At 42.8% G+C, this 24,998-nt stretch overlaps 1 protein-coding gene across 1 annotated transcript in view; it reads right to left on the reverse strand.

Annotated features, from left to right (window-relative positions):
* TMEM39A (transmembrane protein 39A) overlaps positions 1–24,998 on the reverse strand; it is a 266,042-nt gene that overhangs the window by 67,070 nt on the left and 173,974 nt on the right. Inside the window, exon 4 of the mRNA XM_086935575.1 lies at positions 11,465–11,548. Coding sequence (XP_086791701.1) covers positions 11,465–11,548 — 84 coding nt within the window. The remainder of the gene's footprint in view (positions 1–11,464; positions 11,549–24,998) is intronic.

Raw genomic sequence — 24,998 nt, forward strand, 5'->3', positions numbered from 1 at the left:
AACAAGCCCTAGATAGTTTGTATGGGCGAGGTGTGTGCACACTGGTTAACACCCACTCTCACAGTGATAGTTCATCCAAGAACTCAGTACATTAATACATAAGAGCACAGGTGCACCACACAAATCCAGAAATATAATATCAATAACCACAGACGTAGGTTTCTCTTAGTTGCGATTTTCTTTATTCCAAAAAGGTGTACATTCAAAACACGGGTGCTCGCAGCCGACGCGTTTCGTCCTCAAGGGACTTCTTCAGGGCTGCCATAAAAACATATAAACATACAATTAAAAAGTAAGTTTAAAAATTTGGTCAAGGGGAGGAGCCTAGCTAGCAACCATGATGGCCGCCTGATTCCTCGGCTCCGCCGACCCTCTCGCTTTCCTCCCGTCTCCTGCCCTATCCTGCCAGAGATCCTGAATCTGATCGGTGCTACCGGAGTCGGGAGACGAACCCGGTTCTCAGGATGTGCTCACCTTCGCATTCCGTGCAGTGACGGTGACGGAGCGCCCTCGCCCTTCGCGGCAGGGACCGGGTCTTTGTTCTGCGTGTGTGGCCGGCCCTGGGAGCAACAATAGCGGCCATCTCGGGCTGGGCGGCGCCGACTGGTGAGGAACGACTGCTGCATTGAATTCTCCGCAGCGGCAGCCCCTCTTGCTCCGCTGCCCTTCAAGACTGCTCCCACAGCTGAGACCGACACAATCTATCGTCTCCCCGGCCCTCAGACGGCTCTGCTCGATACATTGTTTCATCTAACGCGGTGAACGCCATTTTAGAGAGCTGCCACTCACTATTTGCAAGAGGCTGCCCCAGGGTGCTGCTGGAGCCCGTTTATTGCTTTCATCGCCCTGACATCGTGAGGGGTGTAGAAATGGATTTTTCAATGCTTCTTTTGCCATGTTTTTTGTAAATGTTTATTATTGAAGTATCTGCGAGTTCTCCAACAAAATAAAAATAATTAAAACTGGATAAAAAACTATATATTTTTTTGTCTTTGACGAAGCGCACTTCATCATAGTGGTTCCTGGCACTGAAGAGAACTACGGATGTGCTGCTTGTGAAAGAGCAGAATTCTGTCACTCACAGTGAAGTAAGCGAATAGCTGAAGTGTGATGACCCTCTGACCTCTCCTGTATTCTGTAGTGGGAGGCAGAAAGATGTGAATGACAACAGACAAATGGATGTAGAGGGCAGGTTGAGAGCCTCTATAAATAGCTGTACTAAAAATAATTTTATAAAATCAAAAACTCTTGGCTAATGCCGGACCTAGACGAAAGAGTCCCCTCAACTAAGCAATGGAAGGATACAACTCACCCAATCAAAGGTAAACAACGAAATACTCCTCAACTGGACAAACATGAACAGGGAGAAAAGCCACTGAATGCAGGGTAGAGAACTAGACATCAACGCAATCCATTCATGAACTAAAGCCAAACTCACAGCCCACTCGTTCTATCTATAAATTCATAATGTCTGTCCAACAACTATATAACTGAGGCCTAAAAAGGACAGAAGAAAGTTTCTGAATTGTCAGGAAACTACAGCAAATTACAAGGTCGAGCGTACGAGCTGTGGAGATAATGGCAGATTTAGGAGGGAATATACAGTATGACCCCTATTTTAGGCCATATTATCATCATTTGCAATAATTCTGGATATATAAAATCCGAGCTCGACAATTTTAAAAAGTGGTCAAAAATAGTCCATTTTGTTACAGCATTGCAGCACCTCATGGTCTTCTTGGCAGTTCTTTTTACTACTCTTCTGTCGTTCTCTCCAGCTAACCCCTATTCGCTCACCCGTGCCACAGGAGGGCTCACCGCTGAACTGCTTCACTGCCTGTCCATCCCTTCCTTCTCTCCCCTGCTCCTGGTTTGCACCTGTACCTCTTCTTAGCCACACTCTACAACTGCTGTGTAGGGTGTCCTCTCCTCCAAATGTATCTTTCATGCAGTTTGGGCTTTTGTTCACTACCAGGCGATGATGATAGGTGAACACACAGTGTCTAGGTCTGGTTTGACAGTGCAGCTGTCTGCAAGGCCTTTTATGACCACTTCTTTAACATACACTTGTGCTTTGGCTCCATCACCATCCCACTGACTAGATGATTTATCATCTAGTCAGTGGGATGGTGATGGAGCCAAAGACCTAGCTGTAAACACTATCATTTGGGGTAAGAACTTAATATGTAGAAATGTGTAAGCTGAGATTCAGAGTTATATCCAATTGCATGTTCCTTTGATTTTTGAACTACACATGTTAGGACTCCATGGAGAATAACTAAACACCCTCCCACTCGTAGATATATACATCTATCTGCAAGGACAGATATAGCCGACATTTTTAATGCCTCCAAATAGAATAGATTTTGTACTTTTCTACCCTACAGCCAGTATTTTGCATAATGCATGCCAGAGCCTCACTTAGTTAAATGAATGTAGCCTGAAGTTTGTAAATGTAGTGCACATTAACTGTAATTATATGTATCATACACGGATGTAAATATATTTTATCTTTTTTAGAAATATCAAGTGGTTCTCCAGAAGAAGGCGTGAATACGCCGAAACGCGCGTAGAGACAAATCATTTACCCCACTTGTTTGGTTTTTTAAAATTGTTTTTATCAAATATATGTATAAATTGAAACCATTGTCACTTGTAATATTGTCATTTGTAAAATTTATATGAACGTAACTGTATGATTTTTTAAGTATGTCAATGATTTGATTAAATATTTTGTGTAATTTTAATAAATTAATCATGAACAATACTTTTTCCTATTGTTAATATTTGATGTGCACTACATTAGGTGATTTTTTGTTTGGCTACAACAATTAATGTTCCACAGTACCTGTTATCCCCCCAGGACTTATTAGTTGCCTAGGATAAGTTATTTTTATAATATTTGTGCCCTGACCTAGGAACTATCTAGCAGTATCAGGGGGTCCCTTCTGTTATATATCACATTTACCCACAGACTGTCTGTGCGGGGACGTTCGTATTTATTCTGTTGTTGTAGGTTATCCTTTATTAGGATTGAGGCTACTGGCTGCTATAGATCTTTACTTTTTCTTTAAACAACTTTCTTCTCCTAAATCACTAGTGAGACACTTCACATTACAAACATGGATACAATTAAAACCTTTGGATTCACAGACGAGATGTACGCAGCATTATTAGGTCCCTCTCCAAACACTGGGAATGGTACTACATCGGGCCCACAAAATAATGATGAGGTTAATGAACTTGTTTTCCTAAAGAAAAAATTAGTAAGAATTGAGGCGCATGGCGAGTTCATGCTGTCCTACCTAAGAGCTGGAGTTATCCCGCAGGGATTGCGTGTCCGTAATATCCCTGGTTTATTTGTCCACATAAAACAGTTCCTAGAAAAATGGAGTCTCATCGCCAATCGGTGTTCTAGAGACTTCATGATCTTAATAATTGAAACAGCTAAGGAAATGATAGCAGACCTAAATAAGGAAATTCTAAATCTTGAGGAAAAAATTAGAAAAAATGATATTGTAGAGGAATCTAAAAAGAAATTAGAATCAGCAAATAAAGAAATAGAATCCTTTAAAGATTATTTACTAAAACGCAAAGCGGACAAACTCCAAAAAGATATAAGATACTTCTCTAAGGAAAAAACATACCCCTATCTGGTAGATGACTTTTATAAACAAAACCACTACCCACAGGAAGACACCTCTAGACAAACACGGGTTCACACTTTTTCAGAAACATCAGACTCTGATAATGAAAATATGGCACAACATTATGACCAACAAGGCCCCCAACGTAACTTTGGTAAAAATTTCCAAAGGGGATCACGTTTTTTAGGACAGGGCAATGGACGCAGAGGCAGACCAAGAGTACAATTCCAGAACCATACACGAGGGAACTATCAGAACCAATACAATCAACAGAACAGCCACCAAATGTTAGAAACACGTAATGCACAATACTGGAGGAGAGGAACATAATACCAATTTTCAACCTCTCCTCTCAAATATTAGATGAGGCGTGTATCAAGGCTCTGTCCAAAGGTATGTCATTTGTCCCCCAAACCACAGCTAATCTATTTGAACTATACCAGGATGTCATCTCATTCTTTCGTAAAGTTAGATTGAAATGTTTTTTTAAAGATAAAGAAGAATTATTAAATGCAGAAAGAAATCTATCGGGCCTTTCTAATCCCTCCATTTTCACACCTACTTTAGATATGTTAAACCCTGAAGTCGCGGTATTTGAACATACTGTTCTTAACCAATTGAAAAAGGCAACCAGATTCATCCCAAAACCCGCCTATAACCTTGATAGGGACGAATTTCAGTCCCTTAATGCTCTCTCTAAATCCAACACTATTACCATTAAGAGTTGTGATAAAGGAGGAGGAATTGTGGCTATTGATACTAACATTTATAAAGCTAAGATGTTATCTATGTTAAATGATACGCAATTTTACTCACACCAGACTAAAAACCCTACAACCCGGGTACAACGTAGAATTCAAAATTTAAGCAAAGCAGCTTTAGAAGAGGGAGACATTAGTCAGAAAGAACATGACTACCTGAACCAATTACATCCTATAATGCCGTGTATCTACGGTATCCCTAAAATCCACAAAGACGCAGTAGATCCTCCATACAGACCAATCGTCTCCACAATAGGATCCTTAACGGAACCTCTGTCCAAATATGTGGATGCTCTGTTGAGACCACATATATCAAATACTCCAGCATATACCAGAGATACCATGGCAATCATTAATAAAATAGAACATCTCCCCTTCAATCCAGACACCAACATTTTGGTTACACTGGATGTGGAGGCTTTGTATAGTAATATCCCCCAAGACAAAGCCATCCAAGCAGTAGATTGGTTTATAGATGCCTACCAAGTACCATGTCCGAAGGACTTCTTAATCCAAGCCCTGGAAATAGTTCTGACGGAAAACACCTTTGAGTTTGGCAATAACCTATACAAACAGACCAAAGGGGTGAGTATGGGAGCATCTGTTGCTCCATCAGTAGCAAATATTTATATGGCACATTTTGAAATGATTCATATTGACAACGAAATGGCGCCATTTTTTGAATCTGTGACCAAATGGTCCAGATTCATTGACGACATCTTTTTTATCTGGACAGATACTGAACAGAAATTGGACGAATTCTTGCAATGGCTAAATGTATGTGATAGTAATTTGCGGTTTACATCACATAGTAGCCCTCAACAGGTGGAATTTCTGGACATATATATAGGCACAACAATGGCATGTTGGAGGTTAACTTATTTACAAAACCTACAGCCCGTAACACCTTACTGCACTTTGACAGTTACCACCCCCGGACACAGAAAGAAGGAATTCCCTTCAGCCAATTTCTCCGTTTGAGGCGGAATTGCACAAATATCACCGATTATGACATACAAGACGTTGCCCTCAAGGCTAAATTCTTAGCACGAGGTTACCCTCACAGGTTGGTCCGTACATCATACAAACGGGCGCGCTTCTATGATAGAGACTCCCTATTAACACCAAAAGTCAAACAAAATAAAAACCAATTGATATGTATTACTAGACACTCCACCCTGAATAATAAAGTGAGGCATATAATAATGACAAATTGGCATATCCTAAATAGTAGCTCAGAAAACAATACTAAATTGCCGAAACCCATTTTTGCCCAGAGAAGAAATAAAAATATCAAGGACATAGTAACTCATTCTAGATTTACAGAAAGTCATCCATCATGCCAGAGAACCATAGATGGAAGTACCCCAGTAACAGGCACCTACACATGTAATTCGTGTGTAGCGTGCAACTTGGCCATAGTGGGACCTAACATTGAATATCAGGGATTTACCATCAAACCGACAAAAATGTCTAACTGCAAGAGCAAAAATATAATCTATCTACTCCTATGCCCATGTGGGCTAGGATATGTAGGAGAGACATCCAGAACCTTGGCAACAAGATTGACCGAACATCGTTCGGCAATCCGCACGCTAAAGAAGAATGCACCCCTAGTAAAGCATTATTCAGATCTCCAACATAAACATACAGACATACGGTGGTACATTATAGAAAATTGCAACCACGCAAATATTGCTAATACAGAGCAATTTCGCAAAAAACGCGAAGTTTACTGGATATTCCGCTTGGCGACATATCCCAAAGGTTTGAACAATGAAATACCGTGGGAAAACGCCATTAAATATAATACTTAAAAAATGGTTACCCAAGTAAACTATATACCCTCAGATAATACTGCTTAAAAAATAGTGAACTCGTATATAATTAAATTAAATGAATTAAATAGAATAGGCAATAATATAATACAAAATAAAATACATATATGGTTTTTGATAATCGGACGGGAACACTGTATATATAAAATGTTGTGAACCAAGGCAAGGCCCCGTCATGGAAATAGAATACATGGCCTCTTACTTAATATCAGATGACAATAAAATATAAACTGTTCTAAGTTGCAACCATATGCCCAAAATACTTTAATAATCTAGTCAGAAAATCTATATAAAATATAGAATTGATAGTAATCACACTTTCAATGGAACGTATTGATACTTCCCTTGATATGGCTACTGACAGTAGTACATCATCTATTTTCATTAGCAGAGATCGGTCCCTTCTCGCGATAAATGAGGCAGGACACTTCCCCTAATATGGCTATGGTCAGTAGTGCATTATTTATTTTTACTAGCAGGGATCGGTTCCCTTTTTGAATCTAATGAGCCACCGTACCTGCGCCACGTCAGAGTAAAGAGACGAGAGGATTAATTAACTAAAGACTCGCGCCTTTTCTATAAAATATAAAAAGGGAGTAAACCAGAGTAAGCAATACACCGCAACAGACCCCCATTTGAGGCCACGCGTACGGACGCTACCGGGTAAGTGCTCACATAGTTTATAACTGAGAGGCCATTTAGATAGAAATAGCTGCGTAAAATAGGGAAAGGGGCTCTAGTTTTAGCACAACTAGAATGGCATCTTGACGGGTGTATTTCATATAAGACCCATATATACAAGAAACTACTGCTACAAAATATCAGTGGAGGTGATAGAAGATCGTTACTTAGCATGTTATTTTGCCGGAGTTAGACTGCATAACACTCGTTTATAAAAGATCACCGCTATATAATATCAGCGAAGGTGATAGAAGATTATGAACCCCGAAACAAAATGACATTAATTTGTATAACTAAACTCGATAAATAACCATACTCTATGTTAGGTGCTATGAATACTCTGTCATGGCAAACTCCCTCCTTTACATAAAAAGTAATTCATTAGTATGTTAATAAAAGGCATAACTTATGAAAATGAAGATACTATTAATACACTTGCAACTTAATAAAATGTCTTTTTGATTTTCCCTGCTCTATCTAGACAACAATTAAAAGAGAATAGGAGGTCATCCATGCCCCTTTCTACTTAAAGTGGGAAACTAGAACCATCAAATCATAAGGTAACATTTGAGGACAACCTCCCAAGTGGATATTACATCTGTTTTTTATTATAAAAAAAACCTGATTAAGTCTGTGAAGGTGGCATTAACATCATGACTTTAGCCCCATTATACCTTATTTTTATAGGTTTGGCCCCAAGCAACGCTAAGTGCTATTTGATATCCTTTAATCACGGTTGGCGACAGATGCTACATATTCAGTGCTAAATTACCACTCCAACCACGGTCAGCATCTATTGAGGTATTTACCACTACAGTATTAGATTATAGCAAAGACTTCAGAAAATCAATCATATAGCCTTATAACAGTATATTATTTTCTGCAGTGTGTGCCTTTTTGAAACCAACACCATAAGATGAAACCTTGCGGATTAATAGACCTTGAACAATAATCCTAATAATCCAAATAGTAAAAAGAGGAATATATAAAAGGTTCACATCGCTACTCTTAAGGTAATCAGAAAAAAATATGTATGTCTCTCTTTCAGTAAAGCACACACTACTTAAGCATTAACAGCTTATGTCTATCTTCCTGTTTCTCTTCTATCCAAGGATACAACACTATTCTAAAAACATCTCCATACAGAGATAGAACTCAGACCCAGACCTAGCTGTAAACACTATCATTTGGGGTAAGAACTTAATATGTAGAAATGTGTAAGCTGAGATTCAGAGTTATATCCAATTGCATGTTCCTTTGATTTTTGAACTACACATGTTAGGACTTCATGGAGAATAACTAAACACCCTCCCACTCGTAGATATATACATCTATCTGCAAGGACAGATATAGCCGACATTTTTAATGCCTCCAAATAGAATAGATTTTGTACTTTTCTACCCTACAGCCAGTATTTTGCATAATGCATGCCAGAGCCTCACTTAGTTAAATGAATGTAGCCTGAAGTTTGTAAATGTAGTGCACATTAACTGTAATTATATGTATCATACACGGATGTAAATATATTTTATCTTTTTTAGAAATATCAAGTGGTTCTCCAGAAGAAGGCGTGAATACGCCGAAACGCGCGTAGAGACAAATCATTTACCCCACTTGTTTGGTTTTTAAAAATTGTTTTTTATCAAATATATGTATAAATTGAAACCATTGTCACTTGTAATATTGTCATTTGTAAAATTTATATGAACGTAACTGTATGATTTTTTAAGTATGTCAATGATTTGATTAAATATTTTGTGTAATTTTAATAAATTAATCATGAACAATACTTTTTCCTATTGCTAATATTTGATGTGCACTACATTAGGTGATTTTTTGTTTGGCTACAACAATTAATGTTCCACAGTACCTGTTATCCCCCCAGGACTTATTAGTTGCCTAGGATAAGTTATTTTTATAATATTTGTGCCCTGACCTAGGAACTATCTAGCAGTATCAGGGGGTCCCTTCTGTTATATATCATAGATGATTTATCACTCCACCTTCCAGAGAGTGCATCTGTTGTAGGGGTCTGCAACGGGTAGCTCAGGCGCTCGCCAGCACCCTGGGAAGTAGCTGCCTGAAGGGCACCCCAGAACAGTACTGAATTCAGGTCTACTATAGCCTTTGCAAGATTTTTTTTGAGGGTGTTAAATTAAAAATAAAAATTAAGTATTTGATAGAAAACCAAGTATTTTGAGAACCAAACATGCTGATGTTTGAAAACAAAATAAAGTCTCAAACAGATTTAAACTACTCTTTGAATGATAGTTCATACCTAGATGTGGAGATTTAGAACTTTTAGTATTTTCTTTGTTCCAATGGGCACTTACTGCTGTGGCTCTTACTTAGGCCTGGGCGGGGAACTATGCTCCGTTCTCGCAGTTTTACGCACTTCACGGAGTTCCGAGAAACTCCGATCCACAGAGCGCAGTTTTTCCTCGCTCGCCAACAGTACGTTGGCGAGCGCGAGCGAGGAAAATCCAACGCTAGACCGCTCCCAGCAAGATTTCTCATCTTGGATGGTAGCTACTGCTCACGTTGAGAAACCTTCCGTTCGCGTTGAGGAAGCTGCCGCGCGAGTAGAACTACTACTCGAGCGGCAGAAAGAAGCAGCGCACTCTTGCGCGTTATACAAGTCACACAGATTTTACAGTGTGGGACAAACACTCAGCACTAAAAAGGAGTCCGAACGGCGCAAGTAATTGCACTCCGCCACTAGTGGAACTCTGCGTAGCTTGGCTGAGTGTTTTTCTCACTTGCGGAAATCCGCGAACTCCACCTATGACTACTCTTATTTTATTAGTCATGCGGAGCCAATTTATTATGATAATGTTTTCCTGACATTGTTGTTAGTAACTCTGTCTTATGTGTCGGGTAGATGGTGTTCTACTAGAATATCACATTTTAAATATCGACTAGCCAATATATAGTATCCAGAAAATAGACTACAACAATATCATGAAAGTAAGTATATAAAGTTAAGCATAGTTTTGTTTACGTTCCAAAGTCCACATCTATTTTTCGTGTAGGTACATAGGTGTGGATTTTTGAATAGTAAATATATACTTGTATATTTACCTTGATGTATTAGTCAATATTCGGCATGATATTTTAGCATCACTCAAATATTGAGAAATAAATCTGGGCAGCCACTACTAGTAATCCTGCAAGGTGTGTCTACTACCGAGATTGTTGGAGTGGTGACCATATCAGGGACAAATTGTCAAAGTCAGAAGCTCAGGGTTACTTTTTGTTGATCATAAGTAGCTCTTGTTATAGAAGAGGTTGGAGACGCCCAATTTTGAGACACACAAGGGTCTATTTAACAACTGAAAAGTAATCTCAATCATCACACTGTCTGCCACATTCAGTTTTTTCCCGTTCTAAATGCATTCTGCACCAACAGCAATCCTCATTTGCTAGTTTTCCACCACCACTGGTCAAGCCCATAGGGCGGGCTTTTATTTGATAAACAGCCTTTGTGCATAATATCAGGGGTGGCTGCTCCAGTTTTGGGGTGGTGAGGCAACGCAGGGGGTGCTGGGTGGGACAGGAGATGGGGAAAAGAATAAATAAAAAAACAGACCTGCTTCGGTGGCTGCCACCTCGGTGCTCCTCTTCTGACGCTGGACAAGTAGCAGAGGCTCCCAGGGGGCAATCACAGCTCTGCGCCCATGCTGGTAATACCAGCATGACAGCATTGCTTTGATTGGCCTGAGCGGGCTGACTTAACGCTCGCTCAGTCCCAGGGAGCCTGGAGCTTTTCTCCAACACAGATGGGTTGGAGAAACATGAGTGGGCATGTCTGATTGGCCGACCTGAGACGGCCGCCCAAACACTCCTCCTTGACTGTGACGCTCTGGAGGATGGCCCCACCCCCACCCTAACCTCGGCTGGGAGTAATGAAAAATAAAACGATAATAAACTGATTTTATCATTTTATTTTTCAGTGGGCCGCCATAACGGAGGAGCCGCCCGTGCATAATATATGTAAACAACATCTGAGAATGACTGTGTTTTGTTGTGCTGGCACATTTAACGCCTTCTGTGCTCAAGACGGAGCCGCTCCGTCATGAGCCTCGGTTGAGCTGTGCTCATGACGGAGCGGTTCAGTCATGGCCCGCTCGGCGCGAATTTCGCGCCTGCGCGGCGCGTTCCATTGAGCGGGCGCGTTCGTGACGGAACCGCTCCGTCACGAGCACAGCTCAACCGCGGCTCGTGACGGAGCCGCTCCGTCACGAGCATGCGAGCGCTGCTCGACCCCCCCGCCCCCTTAGCGCTGCGGCGGAATTCCCGCCGCAGCGTAGGGGTTAGATGAGGCTTTGCTAATACTTGCTATATTAAGTTATTTTTATTTGCTAGAAAAAGGACGTAAAACATTAATAGCCACAAAAAAAGAGTTACATATTAAAGATAATAACTGGTGCACATGCTCTCAACGTTTGTTCACGGATGACAAAGTAAGTTAAGGCGCCAACACTGAAGTCCAGTTGGGTAAATGGGACAATAAAAAAGGGGCTGTATAAATCTTTACCTCTGAAATGAGAGCCCACACCAACCTTCGTGCCAGCATGACTGTGATGAATGCTGCCAAGTGATAGTCTATCAGGTGAAAGTTCTAAAAGAAATAAGAGAGGGGAAAGATATATTTTTTTAAAAGATAAGACCACTGGTGCCACACAAAATAAGTAGAAATATGAATCTTCCAATGGAAGACCAGCAACAGCACACTGGCATCCTTGCAGTCCTGACTTTCTTCATAATGGAGGCACAAAGAACAGTGTGCACTTCCCAGTTTGTTTTCCTTATGCACAGATAGATGCGTTCAAACAGGTACTTCAGTACAATAATTATTTTCAATCTGGTTCTCCGACAACCAACCAAAATTGCAATTAACAGTCAAAAACACAAAAGCTACTGCCTCTCCTTAAAGCACACCTGATTATTTATATTCCATTATTTCTGTAATTTTGAATCATTTAAGGTTGATTTAAGTCTCTTGTGGCTTGTTTTGATGTAGTATCTCGTCTTCATGTTAGGGCGTCATGAAGGACTGGGTTCTTTTGGACCCAGCGGTGCCAGGGCACAACACCTGAAACCTTCGTGGGTAACCTGCTCCGGCGTACAAGTCACAGAGACACGGGACACTTCCTTGGGCGTCAAAGATTCAAGGTTTATTTGCTGCAGGGAACACAGAAGTCACAGGAAGTACATCGAGTGTAGTTCGGGGAGACTGCTTCAAATTGGTTCTGTGGATCGCTCCTTTTATACAGTTTTTACCCATAGGATAACATTGAACACAAAAGTTTACAACCCGGTTCCCACATTTAGCTCCCAGAGGGGTCGCTTTGGTCACTTTGAAACACACAAGGTCCGGAACATAAGTGCGGAAACATTTGGCGGTTCCCAACTGTAAAAACCCATCTTCCCACCATTAGCAAATTCCAATCAGCAGTAAAGTAAATCGAAATAGGAACGAAGACAGGTGCAGAGGAAGACGGAGACAGTGGGGAGATCGGAAAGGGTGTAAAAGGGGAGGTAACGGGAAACACGAGATACAGGCGTCAAAGGGACGTGCCTAATGAGATGCACGGCTGAGACAATAAGCCCGTGCGGCAAGATGAGCCTCGAGCGGCGCCATCTGCCTTACAGCAGCAACCCCCTCGTCATAAAGACACTTACAAAGAACATGTGTCTTCCGCAAATATCTTGGGAGTCCCAGGGTCGCGAAGCGGACAGCGTCCGTTCGCTGGCTACTTGAGGGCAAGAGACAAAATGGATGCCGTATCTAAGATGGAACCCGTGGGTACAGATGAAAAGCCCACATAACAAACGAACGGTTTAAGTTAGCACAGCGAAACTGCGCACACTTACTAAACTCGTCATTTGCGGTTCATAGATACCAGACTCGACCATATTCGTGCGAGTCGAAAACACCACTTACAATTGTCACGGAACCTCAGACGCTCCTTTTGCCCTCATGTAGGCAAGCACTAGTCAGAATCATATTCGATATTCATCAGACCATCAAGATGTCGTTGTAGCATAGCTCTGTCCAATCGAGTCCCCTTGGTAACAGATGGTTGTCTCATACACGTTGTAGCACAGAGGCCACATAAGGCAGGACCACACTGCACGCAAAGGCAACACGTGAACAGGAACACTACCACAACTCCGATGATCATCAGAATCTTCCAACCCCAAGTCGATATCAGGCCCCAAAACCATCCAAGTAGCGTCCAATCCCCTACATCCACGTGTATGGATTCGGAGATCTTATGCAACTTCGAGATGGCTTGATAGACAGTAGGAGCATTATCTGGAATGAAAATGCAGCAGCTCGAATGGATCACCTTACATACCCCACCGCGATCTGCTAAGACGACATCTAAAACCATACGGTTTTGTAACGTCATAAGTCTCTCCGCCTGAAGTTCTGTGGTGATATTACCAAGGGCACTGGCAGTAATATTAGCTGTCGATTCTACCACTCGAGTCAACTGTCTCAGGTTCCTACTATTAACCATAGGTCCCCAAAACGGGAGGAAACCCTTGAAAAAGTCTCCTGCCTCTTGACCGGCAGTGTCCTCTTCGCTAATTACGCCTCGTACAACTCTAGTCTTATGGTAATCGGCATCTACAGTGAACGTCGGAGGCAACAAATTTGCAATAAAACATGAGCCCATGAAGTCTGCGGGCAACCATGTGTATGCACGATCATAACAGATGAAGTATGTACCCTCGGCAGCCAGAAACACAGGGGACGAGAACATTGGCAGAACGTAACTTTCAGTGCAAGCACTTGCTCCAAGTGGGGCTTGCGAACCACGACCCACAAGACAAAGATTACCAGTGTGGGGTACGACCCATATTGGAGGCGAGCTTTTAAGCTGCTTTTCATTAGTGAACATACTATATTCCCCTCTACTTAGGACCCTATAGGCTTGTACCTCCTCTTTAGGGATAAGAAAAGGATCATGGATCTCATCTTCCATATCCTCTATTGCCATCGATAGCAGCCTCTGATACGAGGTAGGACCAGAGTTGGGGGAACGTTGTTCTTGAATGGGGTGGAAACCCAGTGTGCTTCGAAACATTGTTTGGAATGCTCGAGCTGACCCTTGGGAACTATACGGTAACACCAGATATGGAATTCCCTTACCCGCAGTATGTGGCATCAACCCACACACCCAACAATTAGTAGTGTTAACCACTAACTGATGCTGATGGAGGAGCTGAATAAAGGAATTGTTGCGGAATTCTACACGTCTAGCCTGCTCGTGTTCCGGTAACATATGAAAGGAATGGGGAGAAGCAGTAGAAGTAAGGTTAGGGTAAGGAGTAGGAGTAGGGGTAGCAGGTAAGAAGTAAGACATAGTGTAATACACCCCACCCGCCAATAATGCAGAAGCAGTCAAAAACAACACAAACAATTGAAATATGAAACATTTGGTACGACTAAGTTGCTGCAGCTTGAATCTATAGACTTGAGCTCCTTCCAAATCATTCAGCTTCGAAAATGCCATTCCCTACGACCGTCCGCAACGTTTCTTGACGCACTTCGTTCTGTGCAGCAATAGTCAATCCCCAGGAGTTCCTAGGAACCGACGGCCTTTAACCTAGCGCCAAGACCTACTGTCCAGAAGGAAGTACGCGCGCGGCCCTACGGCCTTCAATACACAATATGTATTATATATAAGCACAATGTTTCTCAGCTGTGGAAGCAAAAAGATACAAGGAAGGAAGCTTGATATATGTACAAAAAAATTTCAATGATACGAATGTTCAAAATTGATCATGGGAAACGAGGATATTGCAGTTATCAATTTCAGCAAAGCAAGAAAAATTTTATTTGTCCTTAGTGTGAGATCGCAAAGAATATCGATGTTTCCCGGGACGTGTCTGCTCGTCGAACAAAGGATCCGTTGAAGAGACAGCGTCCTGCTGATCAGTTGGTTGATCTGGTCTTGAGTCTTTTGCTGACAAGTGTTCAACAGTGGCTCTCTGCTGCGCTGAGGGTTCTCCAACCAGCTGTGCGTCGCTAAAAGGTACAAACGCCGACAATGTTTCTGTTTCTGTTGACGCAATGCCTTTCCTTACCCACGGGTCTGCCGGCAAAGGAATAGGGACTCGCTTACAATGGGTAGCATGTACCCAATTTTTCCGCCCCTCAAGACGAACGGCAGTCCTCGTGGCCAGGAGCACCTGGTAAGGTCCGACAAATCGGGGGTCCAGATTGTTCTTGCGTGAGAAGTTACGAGTAACCACCCAGTCCCCGGGCTGGAGCTGGTGGCCTGGACCCTCCGTCTGCGTCGGCAAGGCGTCGTAAACCTGTTGATGAATTAACCTCAGTTTAGCAGTCAAGTCATGTAAGTAGTCAATCAACATCGGATACTCAAGATCAGAGAATAATCCTGGCCTAGGAACCCCCCACACATTCGCAGGACGGCCGAACACTATTTCATAGGGACTAAGCCCTATTCGGGAGTGTACAGTCGCCCTAGTTGACAGTAATGCTAGAGGCAAAGCATCAGGCCACGAAAGTCCAGTCGTAGCCTGAATCTTCGCTAGCTTTAGTTTAAGGGTGCCATTGTACCCCTCAACCAATCCAGCTGACTGAGGATGATTGGCGCTATGGAATTTTTGATTAATTCCAAGGCCCTTACACACACTCTTCATCACACTTCCAACAAACTCACTTCCGTTATCTGACCACACGACTCTAGGCATTCCATACCGAGGAAAGTATTCCTTCAGTAGGATTTTCGCAGTAGACAAAGCAGTATTGTCTTTGAGGGGATAGGCCTCAATCCATCGGGAGAATGCGCAAACCACAACTAAAACGTATTTCAGGTTATTGCATCGCTCCATATGGATGAAGTCCAATTGGATCACCTCAAAGGGATACGAAGGAGGAGCAAAACTGCCAGGGGGAGTTGGGGTTCCTTTGCCAGGATTGTACATTATGCACACCATACAATTCTTCACCAAACGTTCAGCACATTTCGTAATGCCATCATTCTTCCACACAGCAGCCAGCAACTTGCAAATACCTTTCGCGCTAATATGTGCTAACCCATGTGCCATTGTCACAACGGCCAGCACATACGCATCAGGCAACATCCATCTTTTCTGATCTGACAAATCAATCCAACAACCATTCGCATCCAACTTTCCCGTACTTTCTTTCCACTTCGTCTTTTCAGTCTCGGTGGCCTCATTCTGAATTGCTTTCACACTCTCTATGGTATCTTCACACATACTTGATTCTGTAGGCCACCTAACCGAACTCGTCACATACATTCGAGTGCTAAGGTTCCGGGCAGTCTCCTTAGCAATCTCATCTGCAAACGCATTACCACGACCAACATCATCCGTCACTTTACGATGCGCACTACACTTAACAATCGCAACTTGTGCAGGCAAAGTCAATGCATCCAAAAGATCGTTCACAAGCTGGCCATGTTGTATTTTCGTGCCATGCGACGTCAAGAAACCACGCTCTCGCCACAATCGTCCAAAACTATGTGCTACACCGAAAGCGTACTGGCTATCGGTGTACACATTCACACGTTTCCCTTTCGCTAACACACATGCTCTAGTGAGAGCAATCAGCTCTGCAGCTTGGGCAGAATTCTGATTCAATCTTGCAGTCTCAACAACAGTATTCAATGTTACAACAGCATAAGCAGTAGTCACATCACCATTCGGCAACTTAAAACATGACCCATCCACATACAGGGTGCCATCCGGGTCTTCCAATGGGGTGTTTTTAAGGTCCACTCGACCTTTTGTTTCCTCTTCTGTCCGCAAGTAACAGTCATGTTCTGCTACTTCATCTGACTCTGCACTAATTGGTAACAAAGTTGCCGGGTTTAGGACATTACAGCGCTTTATCTGAATATGGCTTGCCAAGAGCGTCAATTCGTACCCAGACAACCTCGCACTCGTCAAGTGCTGAGTTTTCGTACGATTCAACAGAGTATCAACTGCATGCGGAACCATCACCGTAAGCATATTATCCATGACCAATCCTGCTGATTGTCGGATGGAGACCGCAGCTGCCGCAGTTGCTCTCAAACAACTCGGCAATGCTCTAGCTACTGGGTCTAAGGTCGAGGAAAAATATGCACATGGACGTTGCTTACCACCAAAAGGTTGCATTAAAACGCTCAAAGCACAACCTTCCCTCTCGTGAACATATAGCGTAAACGGCTTACTGTAATCAGGGGTACCTAACACAGGAGCCGAACACAATGAATCACGTAATTCAGAAAAACTTTTCTGACATTCTTCCGTCCATGGTAAAGGAGTTGAAACATCCTTGCACGTAAGAGCCACCAATGGTTTCGCTAGCAATGAAAAATTAGGAATCCACTGCCTGCAGTACGACGTGATACCTAGAAAGGCACGCACATCTCTTTGGGTTTTTGGCACAGCCATTCGCGCAATCGCTGCAATTCTCTCTGGGGTCAATCTCCTTCCCTCCTTTGACAATAAGTGACCTAGATAGGTTACTTCTTGACAACAATATTGGAGTTTAGAAGGTGACACCTTGTGATTTAACTCACAGAGATGTTGCAGCAACGACACTGTAGCAATTTTGCAAATGTCCTGAGTATCGGCAGCCACCAATAAGTCATCGACGTATTGGATTAAAGCCGCACCAACCGGCAACCGAAACGCATCCAGTTGACCCTTCAAGGCTTGACTGTAAATCGATGGACTTTCACAGTAGCCCTGAGGAGCGCGTTTGAACCGGAAGCTACGCCCACCAAGAGAGAAACCGAAAAGGTCCCTGCTCTCTTCGGCAATCGGGATGCTGAAAAACGCATTTTTCAAGTCAATCACCGAAAACCATGAAGCAGTAGCTGGAATCAGAGTCAGTAGCGCCGTGATGTCAGGCACAACAGGAAATTGAGGAACCACAATTTTATTTACCTCCCGTAAATCGATAACAAAACGATAAACAGGCGGTTTTGTAGGATCAGTACGTTTAAGAATGGGCAGTACAGGGCTGTTGCACACGTTTCCCCGAGTCTCCTCAATAACATCTTTCTCGATCAAATCATAGATGATCGCTAACAAAGCTCGTTCACCATCAAGGGAGATACGGTATTGGGGAATACGTGGCAATCGCACATTCGATTTCAACTGAACAACATAAGGGGAGATATCAAGTAGGCCCACGTCATTTGGACCCGTCGCCCACAAAGATGCAGGAAGAGAATTCAATTCCGGTGGAAGCTTATCGAGAGACAAATACATGGGAGAGACTACTCTCTCTCCTAACGTAAGCTTTACACCCGCAGGAGAACAATACAAAGTTGCATACAAGCGTTTAAGCAAATCCAGACCCAAAAGATTTTCACCACAACCAGTGGTCAAAATCAACGGAGCTTCGAGCTCCCGAGGCCCAATTTTAAGGGGCAAAGGGCGCGAAACTGGATTGCTAACGGGGGCGCCAGAGAATCCAACGGAAACATTTGTTAAGCCAGACAAAGGTGCGCCAGGGAGTTTCGAATGCATGATAGAACTTTTCGCTGCACCAGTGTCCAACAGAAAAGGCTCAACGACGCCCGATGTAGCAACTGCGACGTAAGGCCCTCTCTGATCAACCGGAACTGATACCACTCCCTCTCCTTGTCTTTGGCTGTCCTAGTAATTACTGTCGTCAGTTCCCTGATCGACGTAATAATCGTCTACATTGTACTGTGCAGATCGTCCTTGCGATGATCCACGTTGATCAAAACAGTTATTAGAATTTGATGAATGGTCAGAGCGATCATTCTGAGCACCACGACCTCTACCACGTGATGCCTGTTGTGAACCACCACGGCCTCCTTTGGATGAATTACCGCTATTACGTCCATTTAAAGCAGGACAATCAAATTTAATATGTCCCTCCTGTCTACAATAAGCACATTGATTGTACCCTAACGAGGATCTTTGGAAAGAGGAATCATTACGTGGCTGCGATCGATTCGATTGCGACTGCGATCTATTCTGTTGAGGCGCATTCTGATTAGAACGTGGCGGATACGCTTGTTGTAACAACACTTTAGTTTTTAGTTCTTTCGTCTTTTTGTCAGCACGGTTATTTTCTTCTTTCTCCCTATTCTCATAATATTGCGCCGTAGCCAATATCTGAGCTGAGGTAGAAACGGCCCATGCACTTTCTGAATTCCTTAATTTATTGCTGAGATCGGGCAACAAGTTCGACACAAATTTATCCACAAACAACCGTTGTCCACCCTCAGTACCCATATCTTGCCCACTATGATCAATGAATGCTTCCTCAAACCTCGTAAAGAAGTCTGATACACTCTCATCTTTCTTTTGTTTGCAAGCTGACAGTTTGTCCCAATTTACCCTCATAGCTGGCATAAGAGTCTTCATTAATGTTATTATTCGCTGAGGAAGGGCAGTAATCAATGGATCGGGTTTAGTAGCAGCCACTTGTCCAGCATCTGCCGCTGTAATGGCAGCCCAATCACCACCTAATTCATTAGCGTGATCTTGGTGACGAATCTTAGCCCATACCGGTTGCGGTACGACATTGCCAAACAACATGTCGATATCGGCAAGATTCATTACCGTAGCATCCACGAGCTGCGATAATTCTTTATAATACCCAGTAGGATTTTTACGAGGATCGGGCAAAGATTGTTTCACCTGAAGCACTTCCGATCGTTTCCATGGGAGGTGTATCCACACTCTCTCAAAATGTGCCAATACCGGAGGGGCAGCATTAGGATCAGCTGGTATCCAAACTGGCGGAACTTCACGCATAGGATATTGGCCAGACTCGTCTTGTCTTTCAATATCCTCAACAAACAAGGCATGAGGTATTGGAGCGGGACGAAGAGATAGCAATCGCTCAATAGCACGTCGGACGTTAGTATCTACTATCAGTCCAGTTGCGAACTGAAGTCGAAGGTCGGACAGGGCGGTCAGCACCTCGTCAGGCGCATCGGCCACTATCTGATCATGAAGGAACTTACACATTTCGTCAAACACATATCTCTGAGTCGGTATGTTGAATTGATTAAACGTTTCGAGGACAACACGGGGTGGATTTCTAAGAGGGTTTACCATCCAACCCATCGCCATATTATATAGCGCAACACGTTCTCTGTTTCCAGGAAGCTGACTACGTCTCTGAGGACCATCAGAACCAGCGGACCCAAAAACAGGTCCGAGCGACTGAAAGAAGTTTGTCGCAAGGGGAGAATTACGATTACGAGTAGAGGGAGAAGAGTAAGACACAGGACTAACAAGAGAAGGAGTAGAAACAGTAGCAGCGACAGGGGTTAACAACACAGGAGCAGTAGCGGGAGCAGGAGTATGTGGAAGCGGAGGAGCAGTAGGAATAGAAACAGACAAAGGAGCAGGAACAGGCGGAAGAACGGGTGCAGGTTGAGGAACAGGCGGAGGAACGATAGGTGGAAGAACAGGTACGGCAGGGACCACAGGAGCTGCGGTACCCTGTACGTACGGAGGTGGCGACTTCATAAGATAGGACATTAAAGGATCCTCAACTGCCTCTTCCTTCTTATCCGACTCCGTAGGCAAAGCAGGATAGCATTTATCTATGGTCATACGCTGTAGCCTCTCAAACACTTCCTTATCCTTATCCTCCTTATCACGCTGAAACTGCTCAGCTTTCTTTACTATAGTAGCAACATTATCTCGCTGACTACGTTTATTCTGTCTGATCTCTTTCTGTCGGGCTTCTTTGCGCCACAACCGAAAGGCATCAAACATGGCCGGCCTAGATTTACGTTCGAACAACTTTATTTCCAAATTATCTAAGATCGACGCTTCGAAGCTACCGTGAGGTGGCCAACGAAGATCGCCGTCTTTCTTTGTATATTTTATCCAATAATCGTTAAAAGCAATCGGGCCTAGCCCATGTTTGCTATATAAGTCATAAGTAGGAGTTCCAACCGGAGGTATCGGACACGAGTCCTCCAGCAGGGAATCCGCACCACAAGGTCTAAAACAACTGAACAAAGTACTGCGACCAGGCATCTTGCACACTAGCCGAGTTTCACAAACTTCAAGGGTTACGGGATTTACCAAGTCCCAGCAAAGAACAAAACCCTCGGTTTTTGGCGGCTGCAGTCGTCAAACAAATACAACAACAAAGTACGCTAGCAAAGTGTCACCGACAAAAACACTCACACAGCGTTCACAACAAAAACACTCGCTAAAGTGTCAACAACCAAGAACTCTGGGAGCGACCCACAAATACTTAACTCAAAGATCGATGGCGTCACCAGGAAGGCCCGTCAATCGTCTCGCTATACCAAGGTCTACGCCAGGCGCCAAAACAGGTCTACAGTCAGGGCAGCAGTCCGTCGCAGCCGTCAGGAGGCGGGAATCTTCGCGGGAAAAGTCTTCGGGCCACTTATTTCGACAACAGGATCGATGAAGCGGGGTGCACCTTCCCTCGGAGATTTCACACGAAGTTCCTCACGATCGTCGGGCTTGGACCGGTACCACTGATGCAGCCCCACGTTGGGCGCCAACTGAAGGACTGGGTTCTTTTGGACCCAGCGGTGCCAGGGCACAACACCTGAAACCTTCGTGGGTAACCTGCTCCGGCGTACAAGTCACAGAGACACGGGACACTTCCTTGGGCGTCAAAGATTCAAGGTTTATTTGCTGCAGGGAACACAGAAGTCACAGGAAGTACATCGAGTGTAGTTCGGGGAGACTGCTTCAAATTGGTTCTGTGGATCGCTCCTTTTATACAGTTTTTACCCATAGGATAACATTGAACACAAAAGTTTACAACCCGGTTCCCACATTTAGCTCCCAGAGGGGTCGCTTTGGTCACTTTGAAACACACAAGGTCCGGAACATAAGTGCGGAAACATTTGGCGGTTCCCAACTGTAAAAACCCATCTTCCCACCATTAGCAAATTCCAATCAGCAGTAAAGTAAATCGAAATAGGAACGAAGACAGGTGCAGAGGAAGACGGAGACAGTGGGGAGATCGGAAAGGGTGTAAAAGGGGAGGTAACGGGAAACACGAGATACAGGCGTCAAAGGGACGTGCCTAATGAGATGCACGGCTGAGACAATAAGCCCGTGCGGCAAGATGAGCCTCGAGCGGCGCCATCTGCCTTACAGCAGCAACCCCCTCAGGGCAAGAGACAAAATGGATGCCGTATCTAAGATGGAACCCGTGGGTACAGATGAAAAGCCCACATAACAAACGAACGGTTTAAGTTAGCACAGCGAAACTGCGCACACTTACTAAACTCGTCATTTGCGGTTCATAGATACCAGACTCGACCATATTCGTGCGAGTCGAAAACACCACTTACAATTGTCACGGAACCTCAGTCACCACGCACAGCAAAAAAACACCATTTTATTTTGTTTCGGAAATGTGTTATTTACTGTCTTTTTTGCTTCCTTATGTAGTTCATCCTTCTCCAATTTTTTAAAACTTTTTTTTACATTTCATTTAAACATTTTTTTGCAGAATTCATCAATCTTTAAAATTTATTCATGTTATTTATTCTAAAAATGATATAATTTTTTTTTCAATTTCACAATGCAATTTAATTTCATATATATATATATTATTTTCTTCATTCCATTTGTGTAACAGCCAAAAAAGGCAAAGCTACAGGTACAAACAGTGTATAGTATAAAGCATCATGAACCACTCTACCTGAAACAGTGTTTGGCTGGAGCGCCCCGTGTCCCTGGCCAAAATAAAAGCCGCCCACCATTGCAGGATTCCTTTTCCCCACAAGTCTCATCACTGGCACTATTGTATTGCGAGTTAGTTAAATCCATTGGGCTCCTCTGGTGGCTGCTAGCTATGTGTAGCAAGTGTCCACTTCATTACTCATGTCCACCAAATAGATATCATCTGCCAGCACTTACCAAGAGGCAGCATTTGTGAACAAAGTGTTCTTCCCACTTCCCTATAGAGTTTATTGTGTTATAATGCATGGGAGACTGTAATCTCCTTATGAAGGACAGATTATTACAGGTTACATTCTACCTCAGAAAATGAGTAACACCAAATAAGTGTGTCTCAATAAATAATCTTGGTCGGGCAGAATTGGATGGGGAAACAAAGAGAGTGCTTAACAGAACTGAAAAACATGTAATTTCTAATCCCGTAGAGATTATAAAACACTATGAAGTACTATTGGCAAGATAAAGATGAAGATGAAGTGGTTGCAAAACTTCCTAAAAAAAACAACAAAAATACTTCCTTCAAGGTTTTTGACCCCTCTTTTTTGCGAGGCCCTAACAATGGTATAGCTACTCTCCCTCTACTATAGTGGAATACAGTAGCCGAAGGATACTTGAAGGGCCTCTTATGCAGTTAGATATTGCCCTTCATCAGGAGAATTTTATCCTGTAGTTTCAATCAACAAATAATAGCATTGTTTATGTGATGCAGCTATATTGTAATGTACAGTACTTTCATAAAACATGTTTTGTTTGTTCCACCTCTAATACCTAAGCAAATGTTCATATATACTTCATGCTTTAAACTTGGGTCCTTCTCCTGATGTGTATTTTGTTCCCCTCACTACCCCCCATGTCTTTCGACGGGTCACCTGCCTTTGTTCTTTGCTATCTTCCAGGACACATTATGATAACTTAGACTGTCACAATGGAAGGTACCAACTGAATTTACTATTATTACTAATAACAATATTAACATTAATTTACCTGGCAAATTTAAAGGGAAATGCTTAGGCAAATACTCATAGGTAGGGTTAAAAACGAGCTTTCGGGCTTCTCTCATCTGTGGATAGGACATATTAGAATGAGACATGTCTTGGCTTACATTTTTTTATGCTTTGCTTTGGGTGCACTGCCCACAAGGTTTTACGGTGGTGTTAAACAGCAACTTCTGGATCACGCAGAGACAATCACTTGCCTGATAATCTAGTTTTCGTTCGACAGAGGAGTATCTCACTGCCCCACAGTAAACCTGTGGGCTCTCTGAGGTTATGAGCACCTTCCTAGTTGAAATTTCACTTGGTCGTCAGGCAATTTACCTAAACTGGCAAAACTCTTGTGACATCCCAGGGGTCTTCTTAAGCATTCAATTAGGAGCACCAGTTCCAGCAACAATGGGTAAAAAGAGCACAATGAAATATGAGGAACAAATTCTTAATTTATAGGACCAGGTATTTGTACTCTCAATTTGATACTTCGGGATGAATAAGAACCCTCTATGGTTTACAAAGGTAGGACACCTAGTTGGACGTCTTGGGTACTCGAGATACCTCAGAAAATCAGATTGGACAAAAATGAATAATCGTGAGCACTGGTTGCCAAAATAGTTTTAAACTATTCTTCAAAGTATAAAAAGATAAACCGTGGAGAAAAATGGCAGTCGATGCAGAGTGAAAAGTATGTTGGAGGCTTTAGGAAGATTATTCCAGTAGTGTGAACTGAGATTATTATTCAACCTTAGCCATGTAAGTATAACATATAGGAGAGCTACTAGATGGGGATAATGCATGTGTACGTGCAGATAGGCCAACGGTCGAATGCATCTATGACATCATTAGACTATCGTCTTCCAGAACTTGATGGCACCTATAACGATTTGTCAAGATTCAAAATAAGTGGGGTGATAATTGGTCTACTTTTAATGTAGAGATACTGGGAATATGAATACAGTTTACCAAATTTGGGAAATGGCTATGTTATTGAATATAATTTAGAAAGGGAAAATAAACATTGCCTGAAATTACCACAAAATGGCATTAGCAGATCATGCTAGTAAAGATTTTACCATTTAAGCAATTCCTTGCTTGTGCAATTGCAGCACTGGGTTATGGATAATTGTTTACTTCACTATTCATAAGGGGGTTTAGGGAAAGATGCTCCTCCATGAATAAGAAGTGCACTAGAATAATGTCCTAGTAGCAGCGGTGAAGAGAACTGCATCACTTCATTGTGCTTTGCAGACGTCTTCACTGGCTATGAAGAATGCACCAAGCTCAAGGAAAAAATGATTTTGGTTTGCTACCTCTTTATTTAGGGAATGTTCAGGAATACTTGGAATAGTG

The sequence above is a fragment of the Lissotriton vulgaris genome, chromosome 8, assembly GCF_964263255.1.
Source record: "Lissotriton vulgaris chromosome 8, aLisVul1.2, whole genome shotgun sequence".
Lineage (NCBI taxonomy): Eukaryota > Metazoa > Chordata > Amphibia > Caudata > Salamandridae > Lissotriton > Lissotriton vulgaris.